Source organism: Monodelphis domestica, chromosome 3 (genome assembly GCF_027887165.1).
Source record: "Monodelphis domestica isolate mMonDom1 chromosome 3, mMonDom1.pri, whole genome shotgun sequence".
Taxonomy (NCBI): domain Eukaryota; kingdom Metazoa; phylum Chordata; class Mammalia; order Didelphimorphia; family Didelphidae; genus Monodelphis; species Monodelphis domestica.
The window spans coordinates 194262561-194286024 of NC_077229.1; the positions used below are offsets into that span (position 1 = coordinate 194262561).

General features: G+C 35.1%; 1 protein-coding gene across 1 annotated transcript in view; it reads left to right on the plus strand.

Annotated features, from left to right (window-relative positions):
• Positions 1-6536: 6536 nt before the first annotated feature.
• LOC103096117 (testis expressed protein 56) overlaps positions 6537-23464 on the plus strand; it is a 32563-nt gene continuing 15635 nt past the window's right edge. The window contains exons 1-2 of the mRNA XM_007488020.3: positions 6537-7088; positions 13048-13240. Coding sequence (XP_007488082.1) covers positions 6893-7088; positions 13048-13240 — 389 coding nt within the window. The 5' untranslated portion in view covers positions 6537-6892. The remainder of the gene's footprint in view (positions 7089-13047; positions 13241-23464) is intronic.

Genomic DNA, 23464 nt, shown 5'->3' on the forward strand with positions numbered 1-23464 from the left:
AATAACAATCTAATCTACTAACTTAAAGTAAGAAAAGGAATTAACACACTAACCCCTAACAGACAAGGACAGATTGGTTTAGGGAGGAAAAGGGAATTTTGTAACTAGAGAGTTAGCACAGGGACAGAATATACAATAATTTAAAAGATAGAGGATAGCATATATCTAGCTATGATGAAAATTGTTATATTTTAATAAGCATTATATATGTATAAGACATAAGAAAGTTTATTTTTATTCAATAGTTAAATGTTATATTGTTTGAAATAGGAATATGCATTGTATTTGTAGTTATAGATTAACTAACTGATAGTATTTTTACATGGTACCAGCTATTATAACACGTGTGACCCTAACCCTCCTTCTCACAACTCAGTCTTTAGCATAAGGTAGGACCTTAGTGTAGCAGATAGATTGATCTAGATAAGATTTGTTATTTTGGGAGGGGGAAGAGTAGTAAATATAATAGATAGATTACATTAGGAATAATTTAAGGTAAGTAAATAGCATGGTATCAGGTTGATTCCACAGTAAAAGACAAAATGGAGGAGTTGTGATAGAGGACTGATCCAGAGACTTTGAAGGGCAGAGCCTGGAACACATGCCAAGGTTTGCATCCACAGTGGGGAAGGATGGTGGAGGAGGCTTGGAATCTTGAGGGAAGAGGAGATTCCAGGGGAGACAGTTGATCTCTCTCTCTTTCTTGAGACAGCAAGGGAGATGGGCTGATCAGAGATTTCTCTCCTGAACCATAAAAAATCCCTCATTGATACTAACCATCATCCCCCCTCCCCCTAAAGACACCAAGTGGCAAGAAACTGAGAAGAATAAGAACAGCATCAGAAGATTTCACACAGCTCCTGTGGTGAACATTGGGTCTGAACATTGGCTCTGCTGTGCTATAGACAGGGGTCATCAAGTCCTGAGCCTCTTAGAAACCAGGCAGACAAGTCTGGGTCTCTCAACTTTGGCGGGGGGGAGGGAGAAAGATATTTTTAGACAGACAGGGACTTTCCTTACCCTCTTTCCTATAAACTCCAACCTGCAGACATCTTGCTTATCTTACCCCTAACCACCATTTGTTAGTGAAAAGTGTCAGTTATTTGAAATTTATTTCCTTGTCATATTGGAAGAGGAAGAGAGCTGATTTCTCTCTCTTTCCCTAAGGGAAGAGGTTCACCTATTAAAATCAGTTACTAGAGGGGGGAGTAAAGGCAGGGTTAGTGGGGAGACATACTTGAAGAAGACTGAAGTGGGGAATCCATCTAACCCTTCTTCTGCCTTCTGGACATTTATCATCTACTTTTCCTCCATTATACCCAAACCAACCCTCTAATACATACCTCATGTATTTCTAATGTAGAATGTGACAATATTTACCTCATAATATCAGCAAAGTATTTTGATTACTTTCAATTAAATATTACAAGAAGGAGCATACAATTACAAATACACAGTCATAGTCACTACTTATGATTACACTAGAAGGAAAGGTTCTTTTTCTCCCTCTAATACCTTTCACTAAATATTTATTTGCCGCTACCTAAAAGGTCACTTGTCAGATATTATGAAACTAGATCATGACATAACCCCCCAATTTTCTGCATGGGATTGCTATGCTTTATGCTTATGATAATTACTTTCCGTCTAGTTTACTGAAAACAGAGATATAACAGAACCCAAATCCATCATATGTTTTGCCTAATCAGTCAACTATCACTTAGTAAGTGCCTACAATAGGCCAAGCAGTGGAGTTATAAAGAAAAGCAAAAATCAGTCCTTGCCCTCAAGAAATTCATAATGTTTGTGGTGGTGGTGAGGGGAGACAACATGCAAACAAATATGAAATGAGACATATAAAGGGTAAACTGAGGGTAATCTCAGAGGGAAGGCATTACAACTGAGATCTGGGAAAAGCTTCTTGTAGAAGGTGAGACTATAGCTAAGACTTGAAGAAAGCCAGAGAAGCTCTTGCTGCCATGAAAACTAGCTATTAAAGATATTTAAGAGTGTATTTTCTTATATGTCCTCCTCAAAGGCAGAGGGAAGGAAGAAAGATCAAGAAAGATTCTATCCTCCCAGACTGTTTAAAAGATCTGAAATGAGCTAAGAAACCTTTTCTTATATCTACCCAGAAATTCCCATACTCAATTTAATTCTTTTTAATTCTAAGTATAGTCAAGGATAATATTTTCTTGGTTTGTAAAATGTATTCTAGTCCTCAATTTGGAAGGCACCAAAGTGTCTTAATTTTGAATTTTTGCATATAATTTGTGGGATGATTATTTTGTTAAAAAGATTATTTTGAAAAACTATATATTGAATAAATATATATTGAAAAAATATAATCTCTTTTCTGCTTCCTCTTTCTTTTTTTTTAATTAAAAAAAAAAAAACCCTTACCTTCCATCTTGGAATCAATACAATACTATGTATTGGTTCCAAGGCAGAAGAGTGGTAAGGGCTAGGCAATTGGGGTCAAGTGACTTACTTGCCCAGGGTCACACAGCTGTGGGAAAGTGTCTGAGGCCAGATTTGAACCTAGGACCTCCCATCTCTAGGCCTGGCTCTCAATCCACTGAGCCACCTAGCTTCCTCCTCTGCTTCCTCTTTCAATAAAGATCAGATGCTGAGTCAAACATAGTTTCACATTTGCCCTAATTAGATACAATATTTCATTCTTATCAATATTTACACTAAATGCAATAACATTCCTGTGTTTAAATACTATACTTCTTTATACAGAAACATGTGAAGAGCATTATATATATGTATGCATACATATACATACACATATATATATATATATACATTTATATATTTTAAACACTACATTTAACAGGCTTCTCTCTCTTGAATCCCCTGTTTGGTAGTCAATCTTTTATAGAAAGAGATGAACATAATGAAAACAATATAATCCAAACTTGACTATAATTGGGCATAATGAATTTATCAACTAAACTGTCATATGGTTATATTTTTGTAAGGCAAAAGTTTAGACAGAATAAGCCTATGTAATTCACTAAATTTTTGCTATAAGTGGTTTAGCCAGCACTTTAAAATAAATTTCTAAATATATATTTGCTCCACTGGTTTTCCTTTCCTTTGAGAATTGCTGTTGGCACTAATTTCTCTAGATTTGAAAGTATGATCCTTTTGTGTTATTACAATCCTTCCATCCTTCTTTCTGACCACAAGAGTTGGAAAAGCCTGAGACTTTATCGGGTTCAGTCGGCCATCCAGTGGAAGTATTCTTAATACAATATTTCTGACAGATGGTTATTTTATCCAGTCAATCTCTGCCTATGTTTTCCTATACCTAAGACTATTAAAATGTTACTGTCTTCTGAAACTAAGTACAGCCATTTTTAGTATCAGAGAATCTCACCTTTCAGATCCAGTCAAACTGCAATTTGAGTCCTTTTGCTTTAATTCAGAGTTGGACAATGTCCTTGGCTCGAAAGAGTAAATATGCTTCAGAACTCTTTCCTTTATTTATATATATCTAACCCTTTATCAACTTGGAAATAATCTTCTTTCTTTGGATACAACTAAATAAACTATCCTCTGACTTCCAGCTGTGTTTGAAGGGATCACCATAAGCAATAGTCATGATTAAGTCTGCCAGAGTCACAGCAGCCTTCGAAATCAAACGAGGAATTGGTGTCCACTTAAAAGTCATGTCCCAACTACAAAAACAACAGAGCACTCTGATGCAGCTAATGCTGTGGGATCAATTTAGTTAATGAGAAACAGCGAGTAGCTGCAAGGAGGTTGGAGCTTCTCAATGCAGGAAAACAGTGAGTGTGCTACTTTGCAACAGTTATTGCACTTATCTGGGAAGCAGAGAAGAAAAGGAAGTTTTACTTATTTATAAGAGCTCTCCTATGAGAAGTTAACCACAAGATAGAGCTAATGAAGTCATGGAGGGGGAAAAAAGTCAGCATACTGGCTGTCAAGGAATCTGATTGGTTAAAGAAGCAGCGGGACCCCAGACTGAAGTCTTTGTGCCCTACTGTGAAGCATGATCTGTGAACATGACAACTGTTTTGAGTTCGCTGATTTATTGAAATTTCCTGTTCTCTGCTTTTCTGGACTTTATTGAATCATCAGTCTTTTACATCATGATTTAATCTGCCAAATGCTACCACGAAACCTAGCTGTTATGGACACGATGTTTTGGGATGATTTATTTTCATACGTGTTCTGCACATATGTTCCTCTGCAAGAGGAAGGAGGGAGGAAGGGAGGAGGGAGCAAGAGAGATTCTATACTTTTAAGATTGTTGGAGAATAGAATCTGATGTGCTTAGATCTTGATTTGGAAGCTGTGGTCACTGATAAGGAGACATTCCTAACTTTCCTATTTGAATAAAACCCTAAAGAACATGTTATTGTTTATTTCTAATTGCTGAAAGTTTGTGGGTGTTGGGAATGACTTTTCTTCAGAAGATATTAAAAAAAAAAAGGGCTAGATGTCAATATAGCACCATTACAAAATATTTTAAAATTTTCCTTTTAAGACTTTCATTCAGGTCCTGATTATTTTGTCCCTTTGATTAATAGTTCTATTTTAAAAGTTACTCTCTACTATAGACTTACATTCATTTGTTTCTTCAAAAACAGGAGAAATGACTTTTTATTCTAGTTGGAACATTTCAACGGATCTGAAATCTTATCGATATGAGTATTCCCATTAGCAACTGTAACATTTTCATTTGCTTGTGTTAATTAAAAATAAGAACTTCTTTAACTGATTATTATACCAGTTAATCTCAATAGACTGAAAGTCATAAATAGCTTATTATATAGTAAAATAATGCCAAAACCACTAAATAAAACATGCTATGCTGTTAAACCTTTGAATATTTTATCATTTCTAGATCAAATGTTCAACCAAAGGAATCATAGCTTATATTTGGGTGTATATATATTTATGTATACATGTTCTCTTTCTCTCAATGTGCTCATATCTAGAACTTGATAAACTTTATTTCATTTGATCCTTATAACAATACTTTGAGTAGATATTATTATTCCCACTTCACAGATGAATAAACTAAGACTCAGGCTAAATTTTCCTCTGTCATGGGTAGTGAATAATTGAGACAGATATAAAATCAGGTATTCTTTGGGCCCAGTATTAGATTTTCTCCATTATTTCATACTGCCTATATATCAGCTGTGTGAACCATCAGGTTGAATTTCTCCATTCTCATCTAAAATTTTGATAGTATATGAACAAACAATATATATATATATATATATATATTTAAAGATACAGAAATCCCAGTTGAATATGTTTTTATGTGAAGGTATTTTTATCTTGCACTTTATCATTTGAAAACGTGAACAGTGGCACAACATTAGAACATTGTTATAACAACTGAATTCATGAAATTTTAGTGCTGGGAAGGAATTTTTTTCATTTTACAGCTTAGGAAATTTAGGCCGACAGAGGTTAGTTAAGTGACTAGGATAAAATTTATGACATAAATTTCACAGAAGCCTTCTGTCACTGAAAATGAGGTGTCTATCATGTACATTTCATCACTTGTGGAACATTTCTTTTATGGCCTGCATGTGGTTTCATTCAACATTAGTCAATAAATTCGGAGTAGCTTTAAATATTCCATTACTTGCTATTCAGAATAGTGATTAAGGATTATGTGTCATTTTCACATAAATTATGAATAATTCTGAAATGTGACAAATACATGTAATATGAATAGCTTATTATTATAATGGATAGGAAAAAGGTAGTGGGTTGTATTGTATTAAAATGTATATGCCATGAATGGTAGAAAATATTTTTCTATTTAGGTGTAGGACTGAGTGAAACATGTTTCCTGAACAGGAGGAAGAAGCCAATGCATACTTAATATGACAGCCATATTTCATTCAGGTGGTTTTAGAAATATTGGCTTTTTTGGGTTTCTTTAGTAGGGTCAAGTAGGTTGGATGGAAAAGCAGAATATTTGTTATGAAAAACTGGAAGGCAGATTTACATTTCCCCTTATGGGCACTCACTATATAGACTTAAATTATTTGTTTATAATATATGTATTAAAATGATATATGCATTTACCTGAATAGGACTGTTAGGGTAAAAAATATCCATGTGCTTAGTTTTCTTTTTACTACTCAGTTGACCTCTCATTAAGCCCTTATCTCACCCCACTTCCTACCTCCAGCTCATGAGCTACATAATCGGCCAAATTACCAAAGTGTTTTTATAGCCAGGGAAATTGAATACCAAAGAAGTAAATCGACTCATTCAAAGCCACACAATTAGCCAGTTCTGATAAGGCTAGCAGCATGCACTATTCTTTATTATTTCTTAGTATTGGTTTAGACAAGAGAACAAGAAACAACTTGCCTGGTTTCTTACCTGTAGTAATCTCCTCATTTCTTCAGCTTGTAATAATGATTCCTTTTCCTCCATCCTGGTAGAGGTTAGTGTTGATGTAACAATGGCTCCCTAGAGACACTGGTAGGTCTTTGGAGATTTAATTATTTGCACTGTAGTATACAAGGTATTTTTTGAGAGATGGTATAGAAAATCAATATGTTAGCTCCCTGTATTCTCCTTAGGAAAATCCACAAGTTGATATTTTCTTTCTCTATTTAGAGTCACTGAAAATTTCTGGCAGGATTATTTAGAATACCTGGCTTTCTCCTGTCTTTGACGAAGTAGCCTGAGAACTCAAAGTTCTTATCCAGTATTCAGGCCATTATGACTCAGAATAGTCATTATCCATACAGAATAGGAAAATAAAAAGTGAGAGTACCATCATTACATTTAGACTTTACCAGTGACAGGGAAGGCCAGGGAAGGACCTGGTGTATATAGGCTCCAAATTTTCCTTTCTTTATTCCTTGTGTCTGTCATCATGACAACAATACCAGAGGATATCCGAGCTATCCTGAAATTGCCACCCTTGACCATGTATCAGAAGGGGAAAACCGTTAACAGAACTCAAGATATTCGTAGCACTTTTGAGAGAATCTCTAAACTTCACAGGCTCCTCCCTGATCCTCTGAGGGATGTGCTGTGCTCCTTCACTAGTGAAGAGGACCTTCGTGAAAGTATGTAGGCTCAGGCTGGTCACAGATTTTTTGTGTGGACAATTCTGCCTTCCTTTACAATTATGGGCAACTCTTGGCACTCATGGAATTCCATTTTTATATGTTCTCAGAATTTTATGGGTCATGTAGGTATTATATGTATATGAGTGTGCTCATTCATAATTTCCTAAAGGCTTTTTTTTCAACTTAATACAGCTCAATTAGCATTAATCAAGGTTATGTCTAGTATAGTTCTAGGCAAAGACAAAAACAATATAGTCTATTCCTTCCAAGATCTTATATTTTGCTGGAGGTACACAATAGGAACATAAGTGCAGTGAAATAATAAAGTAGTTGGGGTCTGGAGGTCACTTATACCTGAGGAAATTAGGAAAGGTCTCTTGTTAGAAGGAAACCTTCAAACAGAACTTTGAATAAGGACTTAAGAAGAACAAGAGGTGGAGGTGAGGAGTACATATCAGGTATGGAGAGCAAGTCTGGGTGAAAAGACAGTGGGAAAAAATGAAATTTCCAAGATAAGGAACAGTTTGTAAGGAAAGCCCGAGCAGAGTAAATTTTGGAGTTAGGGAATTATGTATTCTGCATGAAAAGGTAAATTGAAATCAGATATTTTGAAGAGCTATTTAAGTAGGTTTGTATTTACCAAAGTAGATTCTTTTTTTTTTTATCCTTTACCTTAAATCAAGAAGAGTGGTAAGGGTTAGGCAACTGGGGTTAAATGACTTGCCCACAGCTAGGAAGTGTCTGAGAATAGATTTGAATGCAGGACCTCTTGTGTCTAGGCCTGGCTTTCTATCCACTGAACCACCTAGTTAAGGGAGATTTTAAAAAATAATAATAGTAATAATAATAATAGCTAACATTTATAATACTGCTGTAAGGTTTGCAATGATTGATTATATATAATGACTTTCTGATATTTACTACATATTTTTAAAATTTTTATGTACCTATAATATATAGAATTTAGCTTAGAAAAACTGCTTGAATCATTCCTTAGCATCTAGTACCTTCTTCTAAGCTAAGGTTATAGACCTAGAATTCCTTTCCTACTTTCTAATTATTTCCCATTGGACTAATTGTTAAGATCCAATTAAATATACAGTATATCCTCTAAGGATTTATTTAGTCTTGGCATATGCAATTAGATTGCATACTTTAAAATAAATTTTTAGTCATATTTGTGTAAAAAATGACTTTCATTCATTCATCCATTTGGTCCTTGCCTGTTTTAAGCAATCATTAAATTCAGTGAAATGTATGGTAAACAAATTAGAAGGCCTAGATATATAAGCTAACATTGAAAGCTACATGTACTAAATATAAGGCTACCTAATATCTATTCCCAAGTCTTGCTTAAATATTGAGCAAATGACTTAGGGTTGACCTACAAATACATTTTCAGAATTTATCCAATTATCTTTTACTTGAATGAAGGAAACAGTTCTTTAAGGCAATGTTGTGAGTGGTAGAAACTAAGTCAGGGCCCTCTGCTAGAGGGAGAGGGGAATGGGGTAGTGAAGAGACTTGGAGAGAGAAGAGAAAGTTGAGAATAGCATCTGAAGGAATATGGTAGATTGTTAGAGAAAAATAAATAATAATAATAAATTATATATAAATATATATTATATAAATAAATAATATAAATAAATAAATAATCCCACAGTGATGGACTTTTAAAGTTTGAATAACAGAAATCTGAGCAGTTAGGTAGGTAGAGTGCCAAGCCTGAAATCAAGGAGATTCATCTTCCTGAGTTCAAATCTGGTCTCAGACACTCACTAGCTATGTGACCCCTTGGCAAATCACTTAACTCTATTTGTCACAGTTCCTCATCTGTTTAAAAAATTGAGCTGGAGAAGGATATGGTGAACTACTTCTTTGCCAAGAAAACTACAAATAGGGTCATGAACTGACTGTCCAACAATAACAATCAGGAATTTGCAGGAACCCAGTTGGTGGAATGGTGGGACTTCCTTTAGGGGCTTTCATCAAGATTTGATTTTATTGAAAAAGTAAGTATTGAAAAAAAAAAGCAGAGATTAGTAGGAATAATCTAGGAGTTGGGTTTGGCAAGGCGTGATTAGTAACGGGACAAGAAGACAAAGGATTCAAAAGTAAAATCATTGAACTGGTTAGCTCTAGAGTCATGAATGTGAAGGGAAGAAAGTGCGATGGGAAAGGCTATTAAGACTTTGCCTGAGAGGGGCAGAGCTGAGAGAAATGTGCAGAAGTTGCAAAGAGGCAGATTTAAGTTTGATACAGTGGGATATGTCCCAACAATTAGAACCATACAAAAAGAATAATGATCAGACTTTGGAGATAAGCAATTCCTTTTCCCTGCAGGTGTTCAAGCAAAAGTTGAATGACCATTTGTCAGTTAGAAGATTCTTATTCAGACACATGTAAAACCCAGTGGAATTGCACATTGGCTACAGGAAGGGGGGTGGGGGAGGGGAGGGAAAGAATATGATTCTTGTAACCAAGGAGTAATCTTCAAAATTGACTAATTAAATAAAATTTTAAAAAAGAAGAAGATTCTTATTCAAGATGAATTGAATTAGATAGTCTCTGGGCTCTCTGTCAACTGAGATTTTTTATGATTACGAGATTTCTGGGTTTCTGACTATTAAATTATTTTGTAGCAGGATTTCGGAGGACCTTCTGAGCAAAAATGACACTGCACCAATTCTACCCTGAGTCTGTTATAGATCAATATTGAATCAATATCTCAGTTTCCTTGGTTGCCTCTGATAAAGGATTGGTTAAGACACAATTATTCCTAGGTGCACGTGTGAACATAAAGTAATTTTGGCTTCTCAGAAGTGAATATGATAAGCAGTAGTATAGTATTGTGAGTATTTGAAATCAGGAGCCCAGAATACAAAACTTAAGACTATTAATTTACTCCTCTACAGGAAACTTGTATTACCTTAGTAACAGGCTGTTGTAAGGAAAATATCCTATGAATCTAAAGGTTTTATATACATATATATTGCTAGATGCCCATATATAGATATATGATTACATGTGTATGTATATATGTCTTATAACATGTTGATGAGCCTATGGTCTCTATTCTCCCTAGAGTGAATGTTAAAAGCTTAGGGGAACTTTTCAAATTTGGTCCAGTCCTCTCTTCCTCCTATTTTTCTCTGGTCCTGATTCATTATCCCTCTCTAACATATATAACTAAATATGTGTACAGATGAAGACTCAGGAGGACTAGTCTCCCAACTGTGCAGCTTGGTCTGGATAATAGGCAGTTTTCATCCATTTAGTTTTTTCTGTGGGGATTGTTTGGTCAATCTCTTTTGAGTAATCATGGAAACACACCTATTTTGAAGATATCTTTGATGAAAGTATGAGAGAGAACAATGCAAATTTTGTTTTATGATGGACCACAGCTTGTAATTATATTGGCATATAACTGAAAAGTGGTGAGGATAAATAAAAGATCCTATTGGATTTATTATTTATTGATTACAAAAAAGTATTTGACTTGGTAAAACAAAATTTAACTTTGATCAGGAATATTTCATAAAAATGTTAAGACTATATAAGATTATTTGATAATGGAAACCAGAAATAACTGTCTTACAACCCTATTCTACATAGAGTACAAATAAAAGACAGATTTCTGTAGATGATTAGGTTATCCAGATACTTTTTGAGAGGGTTCAACATTTTGCTGATCATGTAAAGTCCCTTAAAGCTTTATTAGATCTCTTAAATTAGATCTGATTACTTATTATTATAGAAATGCCACATATGATTATACTACCATTTATAATAATCACACAGCAATATGTCACTTATTTGAGAAATACTTTAATAGTATTTATCACCTTTCATTCCATATATATTTTGGTAAATCTTCAACGAGATCCATGATTCTTTATTATAATTATTATCATTGGTTTTTGCTAACAAAGAAATATAGACTATATTAACAAATAAAATAATCACATGGAAATTTGCCACTAGTTTAAGAAACTTTTGAAAATTAGTTAGCAAAAATTCTGCCATTTACTTATTCATACTTATTTAATCCATCTATCCATACATTTGTCAAAGAAGAAACAATATTAATGGTATACATTGCATTTTGGGCAAAAATTTGCAGAAAAAATTTTCAAATTTATTGTTATTCTAAGTTCAAGCTTTAAACTGCTTGGAAGATGTGTGAACTGATAGTTTTCTCATCTCATTGGTCATACATCTCTAATAGTAAATGTTTTAAAGTCATATTTATAGGAACATTGAACAAGAAAAATTTCACATGATAAAACATAATTACTGTAATGGGAAAAGGATAGAGATAGAATAAGAAAGGGGATACAAACTGAGGATAATAACAAGGGATCCTTAACACCAAGGGATCTAGCTGGTCACCCCAAAATTCACTATGTCCCCCACAAGGGGGAGCCTTCTGGTCTTCTGGCTAACTGCCCAGCTCCCTATTTCTATCTAGGTGTTCCCCAAAAGCTGACTAAACTACCTATCTATGACCCTCAGTAGTTGTTTAGATTTAGTTCACAAGCTGCCTCCAAAAACTACTATGATTGTTCTCAAATGGCTAAGTCCATCCCATCTGAGCCCTGAGGTAAAACCTCAAAGCTGACAGGATTTTTAGATAAATAACTTCTGGAAGACACAGGATGTATAGGCAAATCCTTTTCTAGATGTTCCCCAGTCAAACAGAGAACCTCCAAAGATGAATTAGGGGTTTATTCCTTCTCCACAGTCAGGTTAAGATACCCAAGCTCTGAAAAGCTCACCTTTTCTCCACCCTTCCAGACAGGAAGAACCTATTTTCCTTCAGGAAGTCACTCACTCTATCTGTTATCACTTCCAAACTGTTCCTCCTCTGCTTTCTGCCTGCTAAAATCCTTTCCCTAGAGTTCCTAACCTGTGCATTAAAGAAAGCCTTCCACTTCTCTTAAGTCTTATCTTATCTCTATCCTTTCCCCATTACATTACCCAACTCAAATTAAGGTAAAAGTTAATATTTTGCTTTATTAGAAGTGAACAGGGGGCAGCTGGGTGGCTCAGTGATTGAGAGTCAGGCCTAGAGATGGGAGGTCCTAGGTTCAAATCTGGCCTCAGACAGTTCCTAGCTGTGTGACCCTGGGCAAGTCACTTGACCCCCATTGCCTAGCCCTTACCACTCTTCTGCCTTGGAGCCAATACACAGTATTGACTCCAAGATGGAAGGTATGGGTTTTAAAAAAAAAAAAAAAACAAGTGAAAAGGTGACCTGAAGAAGTCAAGAGATCTTCTCTCTCTCATTAATACTCAAATTCCTTCAGGGAATGGGGAAGGCAATGACTATACTTAGATAAAGTTTTATTTCCTTCTAAATTTGGTTACAACCTTAATCAATTGTCCTAAATTTTAATTTTGTTCTTAACCTTAATAGAAGTTCACATTTTGGCTTAAAATGAAGGCATAAGAGAGTTCAGTGGTAGGCATTGTTTCTTGGGAAATTTGGCTACCAAAAGGTTTCCTTCCTTCTGGTGTATTTAGAGAGAACTCAGAACTGGAGAAATATTTATTAATATGCCAAGTTGATCTAAGATTTGAGCATGTTTCCACATATTTAAAGGTATTTTTGACCATCAGTTACTTTTGTAAACTTCAAGCTAAATACTAAGTGATGCTCAATAATATTTATTAAATAAATGGGTATTAAGATATTGCTTGGCATAGTAATTTTTCAGTGTTTCCCAAACTAGTAAGCAGCCTGATGCATTTGTTCTTGGTAGGTATAAAATAGCAGAAAGTCAGCTACTTGAGGGAAAGAAGTATTCCATTTCTGTATCTCCAGCAACTAATAGTATCTTGTAGGAGTATTAAGGAGACTTATTAAAAGTAGAAGAGTAATAAATACTTGCTTATTGAATTGATATAAATTGGAACTTTGGGGAACTAACACTTCTTTTATTCCCAAGTATAGATAATGAATTCCCTGTATTTGAAAAGATTTTAAAAGTTAAGAAGCTGCCAAATGAAATTTATAAAATAACAGCACCAAATCACATGCCATTCTGGAGAAGATACATGTCCAACAAAATATTTGAAGCGAATAGAGAATTCATCTTTCGGAAGAGGCCTTTACAGGGGATTATAATGTCAGCTGTAGTTGTGAGGTACAGCTTGCTTCATTTTTCAATTTTTCAAAAAAATTTTTTTTTGTAACCAACCCTGTAATTGCTATAAGGAAATCCCAGGTAAAGAAACTACTACCAATGCAGGTCAGCACCTGACTGGCAACTTACAGACTTAGAAAGTTGCCTAGAGCACCAGGAGGTTAAGTGACTTGCCTAGGGTCACATAGACAGTCTGTATCAAAGGTAGAACTTGAAACTACATCTTCAGGACATTGAGATCTGCTCTCTATCCATTATACCACATCACCACCTAATTTTTCATTTCTGAAATAGAATTTAGAGATAAACAGATGATGCAAAATTCCCCGTGCATCCCAGCTCCAAATAGCTCAAGTGGATCTTAAAGGGATAGATATAATGGCCATGAGAAAAGCATTGTTTCCTATGTTTGAGCTTCACTCACTTCTTATCCCTCCTTCTTTAAATTCCTTCAGAGTCCTGCTCAGATGCTGCGCCACTTCTTCTGGCATGAGAGGTTTCCTGATTTCTCCAGTTGTTAGCTCCTTTTCTCTTCCATCCATTCATTATATTTCACTTTGTACATATTTCATATTTATTTGTCTATTTTCTCAAATAGACTATAAGCTCCTTGAAGGCAGAGAGAGTCTTGTCTTTGTATTCCCAGCACTTAGCACAACATCTAGCACATATGAAGAGCTTTGTGAATATTTTTCAAACTGATTTGTCTAGTAGCAGGTAGGAACCATGAGAGACCATGTGGTATACTAAAGAAAGCATCAGATTTGGAGTCAGGAGAGAACCCTGAACCTGGAATTAGGAAGAAATAATTAATCAGTCCTCCTAATTTCTGCCCTTATTTTACTTCCCTTTCTACCCCCCCCTTCTTATTCCCCTCTTATTTTCTTTATGGTCTTTCTAAACTACCCTCCCCCCCACCTTCTTCCTCCCTTGTATTGCTTTCCTCCCCACCTGTCCATTTGTTACCCTTCTACTTCTCTATAGGGCACAAATCAATTCTCTGCCCCAATGTATTTGATTTTCTTCCCTCTTTGAGTCAATTTCAATGCACGTAAGAATTAAGTATTGCCTATCTCCAACCTCTTTACCCTTCCAATGTATTGGTGTTCTCCCTCACTCCTGCCATGTGCTTCTTTATGACATATAAATTTACCCCATTTTGTTTCTTTCCCCATTTCCCTTAGTATTAACCTCTTTTTATTTGCCTCTATTTTAAATATATATATATATATTTATGCATACATATATCTAGATATATATTTATATTTTGGTATTTCATCCTATACAGCTTGTCACTGTTCCTTCTAAGTAGAATTCTTCTAGCTACCCAGGTGATAATAACAATTTTTAAGAGTTATCAATATCTTCTTTTCTTGTAGGGATAGATATCATTTTAACTTATTGGGTCCCTTAAAAATGTTTTTCCCCCTTTCTTAATTACCTTTTGGTTGATTCTCTTGAGATCTGTGTTTGGGCATCAAATTATCTGTTCAGGTCTGGCCTTTTCTTTATGAATTCTTGGAAGTCTTATAGTTTATTAAATGACCATACTTTCCCCTGTAAGAATATAATCAGTTTTTCTGGGTAGTTGATTCTTGGTTGTAGACCTAGTTCCCTTGCTTTCCAGAAAATCATATTCCATGCGTTTTGGTCCTTCATTTTAGGTGCAGCCAGATCCTGTGTTATTATAATTCTAGTTCCATGGTATCTGAATTACTTCTTCTTAGAAGCTTGTAATCTTTTTTCCTTGGTCTGGTAGTTCTTGACTTTGGCTATAATATTCTTTGGTGTTGTCAGTTGGGGATTAAGTACAAGAGGTGATCTGTGGATTCTTTCAATCTCTACTTTCCCTCTTGCTCTAGAATGTTGGGGCAGTTTTCTTGGATAATTTCCTATAGAATGATGTCCAGGCTTTTTCTTTTGTCATGATCTTCCAATAGACTGATGATTCTTAAGTTTTGTTGATGAGGTGTTTCATATTTTTCATTAATTTTTTCATTCTTTTGATTTTGTTTTATAGTTTCCTGCTGCCTTATGAAGTTGTTTGCTTCTAGTTGTTGTATTCTAGTTTTTAAAGACTGAATTCCATCCTTGGCTTTTTGGTCATTCTTCTTCTGGTCTGATTTTCTTTGGAGGTAATCTTTTATCTCCTTTACTTCATTTTCAAGCTGATTAATTTTGGCTTTCAAGACACTGTTTTTCTGTTTCCAGATGATTTATTTTGCTTTTTAAGTTCTTTTCCCAGTTTTCTTCAGCCTATTTTGTTTTTTGAATTGTATTTTGAGTTCTTCCAAAGCCTGTCTCCAATTTGTTGGAGTTTCTGTGTTTTTGCTTGGTGTTCCTTGATCTTCCTCTGTTTCATTTGCCCTTTGTTCATTGCCTGGATAGAAGCTGTTGATTGCAATTTCTTTTTTGTTCTTTTTCTGTTGTTTACTCATATTTCCCCCCCTTCTTTCCACCCTATAGTTGCCTGTAGCGTTTCTCCTCTCATTTTGTGCTGGATCTGTGAGTTTGGGCTGTTCTGTCCTGAAGGGACTCCTTTTCTGTTCTGCTGTTTGATCAGGTAGTCTGATCTTCCCTGGCTGACATTAGAAGCTGAGAAGGAGCTGGGCTTCCTGCCCTGTGTTCAAGGTTGTTGCCTTTAGTTTGTTGCAGGCTTTGCCTCTTAGAGCTCAGTCAGCAAGGCTCTCAGATCAGAATGTGGGGTAGGGGTGTTGGAACTTGAACTTCTCTGTCCTCTGAAGGATTCTTACCTGCCCTTATTGATGAGATTGAACCAAGGTGGAGGAGTTGATCTGCAAAGCTGGCTGTGCCCTGAGGCCAAAACCTGGGAGGGGGGACCCTTACCCAACCAGAGATTCCAGCCACTGCTGGAGGTTCAGCACTGTAGGTGTGGTGGAGGGGTCCTTGGGACCTTCCTTCTTCCTTCCCCTTAAACTTATGTGTTCTAGAGTTCAGGCTTTTTGAGGGTTGTACCTTTTAAGTTGGGTACAGGAGGAGGGTTCCCTAGCTATGTCCTGTTGTTAGATTTGGTTTTCAGTTCCCTGGAAGTGCTTTGTTTTTGATCAGTGGGGAAGGATTTTTGGAGGTCTAATTTTTGCTGCCTCTAAGCTGCCATATTGACTCCCAACAATGTGTTTTTAGAACTGAGCACAGGACTTCACATAGGGCTTGCCTTTCAGTTCCCCAATTTTGGACATTTTTCTTCTCTGACCATAGTTTACGTTCACATTAGCTCTTTTGGTTACCATGTTGCACTGTTAACCCCTAGAGAGATTGTATTTCACTAAAGCCCTTTGATATTTTTCAGATGGACTCATATCTTGAGGTGTGTCTCTCCCATTTTGTCCTTGTGAAATTGATTATTTAAATACATCTAAAATTTTGCATTTACCCCTCTTAACTTTTACCCAATTTTTTAACCTAAGATCATTTTGAGCAAATGACTAGCTCATCAGTTCTGCTTTACTCAGGAGAGAAATTGTATGTAACAAACTTTCCTTACCTCTCCACATGATGTTTTAGTTGTGGAAGAATGAATAACTTGCTTTTGTAGATATGGACAGAAAGTTGATTTGGAATGCCAGGAGTTCATCACATGCTTAATTCCAAGAGAATAGAGAATAAAGGGATTTATATTTAACAGAGATAGGGGAAAGTTTGAAAGGCAAAGAACATGAGTAGTTGGAAAGAGAGGAACACTTGATCTCACTCGTCATCTCAGTAATGTAGGAACTCTTTTTTTCAGTTTAGATTATAACTCATGCATACTTTCCCCCCATGTAGTTCTTGTCCATCTTTACATAAATCTTCCATAGAGAATTGTTGGTAAAAGGAAGGAAGACAAGTGGTTAGAAAGAGAGGAACACTTGATCTCACCCATCATCTCATCAATGTAGGAACTCTTTCTTTCAGTTTAGATTACAAGTCATACATGTTTCCCCCCCCTCATGTAGTTCTTGTCCATCTTTACACAAAACTTCCATAGAGAATTATGGTAATAAGCTGTAGCCTATCTATAATGGCCGTACATCTTTCCATTGTCCTTTGAGTCATGTAATTTTGATTCTTCTGACATCATAGTGTTCTATGATTTAGTCACTAGGGGAGTGTTAGTTTCAAAGTCATTGGTTAAGTTTTTTGTTTGTTTTGTTTTTATTGGCAGGGAGCAGCTTGGAATTGCTGAAAAGTATTCTATAACTTATCAAATGTTTTCTAACCTGTTTTTATTTAAATTTCTGGCCTCAGCTTGTCATCTATACATAAAAACTGTACTAAAATAAATGTACTAAGGAACAAACTTAATAGAATGTCTAATCAACTGCATATAATAATTTGGGTAGTATGAATTCTTCATCTTCTTGTTTTTATATATGTGAATTTATGTTTCATATAAATTGAATCTCATTGAGGATTCATATAAAATGTGTATTATTTATATGTGTGAATATATATTTCATATAAAATGAATCTCATTTAGGAGGACCTACAGTGTTCTAAAACTAAATGCATTCAGAATAATGTCATCTAAGAAAAGGAAAATCTGGAGAGCTTTACTATCTATATGGAGACTTTTCCATTTGTATTGTGATAAGGGTTAAAACCCTTATTGTTAAAACCCTTATAGTATTCAGAACAGGACATTCTTTTTGTTTTAAGGACAAATGGCTTCAACAAAGATATATTTCCCTTGATTTTTACTTAACTTGATGTTCATGTTTAAAGGGTTATTGAACAGTTATTTCTATTTTTTTCTTCTATGAAATCTGTTTGTATATTCTTAACAAATACATGCAAGATCCTTTGTTAGAGGGGAACTCTTTAGGATATATTTTGCTCTGATAAGTCAAAAATTTGTTTTTGTTTTTGTAATGGGAACCATTATTCTCTGATTCTCAATTGTGTGACTATTAAGATATAATCTGCTATGGCATGAATTACTGAGAATGCATACGGGAATCAGTGTAAATATTGACCCTTTTATCTTTCCCCATTTGACATGCTTTTAACAAAGCAATGAGCTCTGCTCCTTGAGCATTCACGTGTTTTGGTAAGGATGCATACCATAATGTCTCTGTGTTTCTACTGCCACTCTGGTGAACCTTTCCCCATTAAATATCATGCTGGAACCATCTGTATACATTTCGATTTGAGGATTTTCCAGCATAGTATCTTTTAAATCATTTCTTGGTTTCTCTACTAATGATATTGTTTCCTGGCAATTATGTATGGGTTCCCCTTCAAATGACAGATCTGGAATCAAGGTAGCCAGATTTAAAGGATTGCAACATTGTAGTGTGATGTTTTCATTGCTTAGTAACCCAATTTCATATTGAGAAAGTCTTTGCTTGTGTGCAAGCTTGTAAATGACATTTCTTCAATATGAACTCTAGTTGGTATGAAGGCTAGACATTAATTTTTGATCCTAAAACCAAATCAGATGATTTTGAATCATGGTTGCTGTGGCTGTGATTACCCTCAGACAGGGAATGATGCCTTTTTCAACTACGTCTAATTGTGGGCTGTAATATGCCACTCGCCTAAAAATGGGTCCTAAAGTTTGGACCAACACTCCAGAAGCTAACTCTAGTTGGTATGAAGGCTAGACATTAATTTTTGATCCTAAAACCAAATCAGATGATTTTGAATCATGGTTGCTGTGGCTGTGATTACCCTCAGACAGGGAATGATGCCTTTTTCAACTACGTCTAATTGTGGGCTGTAATATGCCACTCGCCTAAAAATGGGTCCTAAAGTTTGGACCAACACTCCAGAAGCTGTGCCTCTTGCTTCATGTATAAAGAGATGGGATTCTTTGTTGTAGTCTGGAATACCTAGGACTGGAACTATTATCATTGCTTCTTTGAGCTGTGCCAAGGCTTGGAGATGCTCTTTTTGTTAGTTGCAAAGGTTCTGTGATTGTGTTTTTGGTTAAGTCTGTCAGGCATTTTGTTATTTTGCTATAGCCTGGGATCCATTGTCTAAAGAAAGCTGTTACTCCTAAAAAGGCTCTCAGTTATTTCTTAATCTTTGGCAAGCTAAGCTTTTGGATGTCATCTATTCTTTTCTTGGAAATCTTTCTCATCCCCTTTTCCAAGATAAATCTTAGGTATTCAACTTTAGGCATGAACCATTGTAGCTTTGATTTGGAAACTTTGTGGCCATTTTTATATAGCTCTAAGAGGAGTTTTTTTTTTTTACTGTCTTGAAAACAAACTTTAGCAGATGGGGATGCAAGAAGAATGTCATCCACATAATGCACCATTTTGCTTTCTTTGAATTTTATGGTCTTTAGATTTTGTTGCAGGTTTTGGCAAAATGCATTGGGGCTTTTACTGAATTCCTATGGCAGTCTTTGTCAGGTCATCTGGGACCCATTCCATGTAAAAGCAAAGATTTTTTGGCTTTCCTTTTGCTATTGGAATGCTAAAATATACACTACAGAGGTCCATGATGGTGTAATATTTGGGTGTACTTGGAATTTCTGAAATTATGCTAGATGGGCTTGGAATGACTGCATAGGGCTTTTCTTTACAAAATTATTTACTACTCTTAAATCCGGGACCAGTCTCCATTGAATTCTACCTTCAGAGTCGCATTTTGCTTTCTTTATGGGCATAATTGGTATGTTGCACTCTGAAATTGTTGGGATGAGTATTTTCTGTTCTAACAGGATCTGGATAATCAGGTTGATTCCATTTACTGCTTCCTTGCTTAATTTGCATTGTGGTATCTTTGGTGGTGTTCCTTCTTTGACTTCTACTTTTACTGGTTTTGTAGACTTTAGAATCCCTACATCTTTTCACAGAGTCAGATAGTGAACTTTAAGAGATATTCTGTAGATTATAAGAAGTATCGTAGTTCTGTAGAGAGTCAATGTTTTCCCAATTTTTAAAAAAGAGGGGTCAAATCTATAGGTGATAACCCAAGGAGCTTGACTATGATTCTTGAGCAAAATCCTTAGATATATTATAAAAGGTATGCTTTGTGAACATAGTTCTAGGCAAACCTATTTCTCTTTTTTTTACTAGGTTACCAGACTGGTAGATTAGGGAGATGTTGTAATAATAATAATACCTGATATTTATATGTATTTTAAAGTTTGACAAAGTGCTTTACTCTTTTCTTATTTTAACTTTATTTTTTACTCTGAACTTAAACTTCAAATAAAATGAGAACTCCTGTATAGACAGTAGAACAAAAAAGAAAATTGTTTATGAAATTATGAATCTCTAATCTTTGACATGTTCTAACAATTTCTTATTTTCTTAATATCAGTGCTTATTTGAAGAGGTCAGGTAGGAGCTATTTTATATTTCCTCATCTTTATAATTTCTTTGAATTTTATATTTTGATTTTTTTCTTTTAACAAGTACATGATCTGACCATACAGAGGCAACTAATTTGGAAATGATTGCCACACCAATAATTGATTTTTTATTGGTTAAAATATAATATAATCAAATTCTCCCTCCCCTTTTTCGTGTATGGTTGGTTGGTGTGCTTCATGTCCAGGTTTTCTTTTTTAAGAAAGAATCCCCAGGATTGCAGGTTCATATGGAAAGGATATTGGGGATCATCTGAGGACCACAGAGGAGAAAGTGATTTATCTAATGGTCACACAGCTAGTAAATGGTAGATTCGAACTCAAGGCTTTTGACTCTAAGCCCATTTAGGGTTCCTTCTCACATAGACACTGAACTTCTATGATTTCAAATCTTTTTGAACTCTCATTAGTTTCTTATTTTTAGTCATATTTTCCAATATATACTTTTGTGTGGGGCCATTTCTACCTATGCTCAATTTTACATTAATGCCGCTGAATATAAAATATATATATATATATATATTAATTTAATTTGGAGGTGGTTCTTCAGTTCTTCATGGCATTTTTCTACCTCTTTGTCCTCTGAATTATTTGGCAGTAAACTCAAGCTACCTTGACTCTTCCTTTTTTTTTTCTTTGTCATTCTTTGTCTTTGGAGAAGTTTAATGCCCTGGTAGATAGAGTTTTGTACTTGGAAAAGACTTGGATTCAACTCTTAACTTAGATACTAGCTGTATCCCTCTGATCAAGTCACTTAACCACTTTAGACCTCAGTTTTTTGTATTTGTGAAATGAGAAGGTTGGATGGCGGGGGTGGGATGGGTGAGTGGGTGGGGTGTCTCTCAGGTTCCTTCCATCTCTAAATCTCTAACCCTATGATCTAGTTACCAAGCAAACTATTCTTTACTGCTCCCTTATTAACAGCATCCTTTGGATTGACTAGTTTTCTTTGCGTCAATCAATTTTTTTTTTTACCATAGAGTGGTCATACTGGGAACAAAGCAATTACCACACTCAATGTTTTGTCCTTAGAAACAGGATTGCAAGCCTCTTGGATGAAATAATATTATTACTTAGGAAGCATGGGAGGATGACTGTAGAACCTTTTATTAGCATGAAGAGGTATCAGAAGCAGATAAAACTGAAGGGAATTTAGTTATAATTAAATTTAAAAAATTAAATAAATACATAAAATTTCAGTATCATGCTGAATTCCTTTAAATTTGGCTAGTATAAATATATAATTATATTGTTCTGTTGATGGATTTTTTTGGTTAAAAAAAAATTTAAGCCCTTGTAAGAGACATTAGGATTATAAGTTAATTTACCACTAATTTAGAAAAATGTTTTTATTTTTAATTTTTTAAGTTACATATAGAAACAATTTTTGACAATTATTTTTTGACATTTTTTAAATTCAGATTTCCTCCCTTTCTATCCTCCTAAGGAAGTGAATAATTGTCTGATAGAAGTTGTGCTCAAACTTTCATGTAATAATAATAATAATTTCCATATTGCTCATGTCATGATAGAAGACACATATCACACATACAATAGAAATCTCAAAAGGATATATAGTGGAAGATGGCATACCTATACCTAATTGTAAAAAAAATTACTCCTTTCTTCCTGAATTACACCAACTGACTTATAAAGGAAAATGAGTTATAAGTCCTTTATTTTTTTCCTTTTTTCTCATTTCCTTCCTTCCTTCTCTTTACATGAAAGGTGAGGGAAGGCAGGTTACATTTAAAATGAATTATGATTATATCATGGTATTGTGGAAAGATGAAAAGACTAATAGATAAAGGTCAGGGGTTAGGACCTAGCTCTTGAAGAGTTTAGGCATTGGTGACAAGTTGAAAAAAAAAAAGGATCTTTGAACCCAAATCCTAGATGATATCTACCCCATATGTACTCTAATCTTTCTATTGTGTCTTTGAAGAAAGACGAGAGAATATGGATGATGAAGATGCTTAGTCAGAGATTGCTAAAGTTCCTGTTATTTCAAAAGGGCTAACTAAGCAAGACATTATTGAACTAGAAAGTGTGAACTACTCCCATTTAAAAGGGAGCCGAAGCTCCTTGGAGTCTGTCAGAGCAAATACAAACCCATCCTGGTTACTATAGTAGACTTTTGACTACTGTCCCTATTCCAGCCCTACATATACTTTAGACACTCCCTCCAGACTCAAGGACACTTTAAACTAAAAATATGTTTCATTTCCCTTGCTATTTTACATGGCAAACACAGTCTACTCAATTGTACTCTTCTTGGCTAAAGGGGACGTGACTTTGAGAATTGAGAATGTGACTTTTATCTAGCAATATTGACCCAGGTTGCAGACCTAGGTTAAAGTTAAGGTAAGTTTGCTTACCTAATATGTGATCTTTTATGAATAATATGGGCAGCTAGATGATATAGTGTTGAGCTTGGAGTCAGGAAGAGTGGAGTTCAAATCTGGCCTCAGACACTTACTAGCTTTGTGACCCTGGCGGAGTGACTTAATCTTGTTTGTCTCAATATTCTATCTGTAAATTGAGCTGGAGAAGGAAATGTCAAATAATTCCAGTATCTTTGTCAAGAAACCCCGAAATGGGTTTACAAAGAGCACTGCCAAAACAACTGAACAATAACAACATGAATAGTAAGTTTTAGAACTTGAGGAGACCTTTGAAATCATCTAGAATATCTCTCCTATTTTTCAGATAATAGAGCTGAGTTCTATATAGGTGAAGAAACTTGGTTAAGTCCTTGAACCCTAAAGTGGCAGAGCTGATACTAGAACAAGGGCTCTTGGTGGAAACTTAGTTCAACAATCTTTCCACTATCACTGAATCTCTCCAGTCGTGAGTTTCCAAATTTATAAAATAAGAGTAATAACTGTCCTTTTATG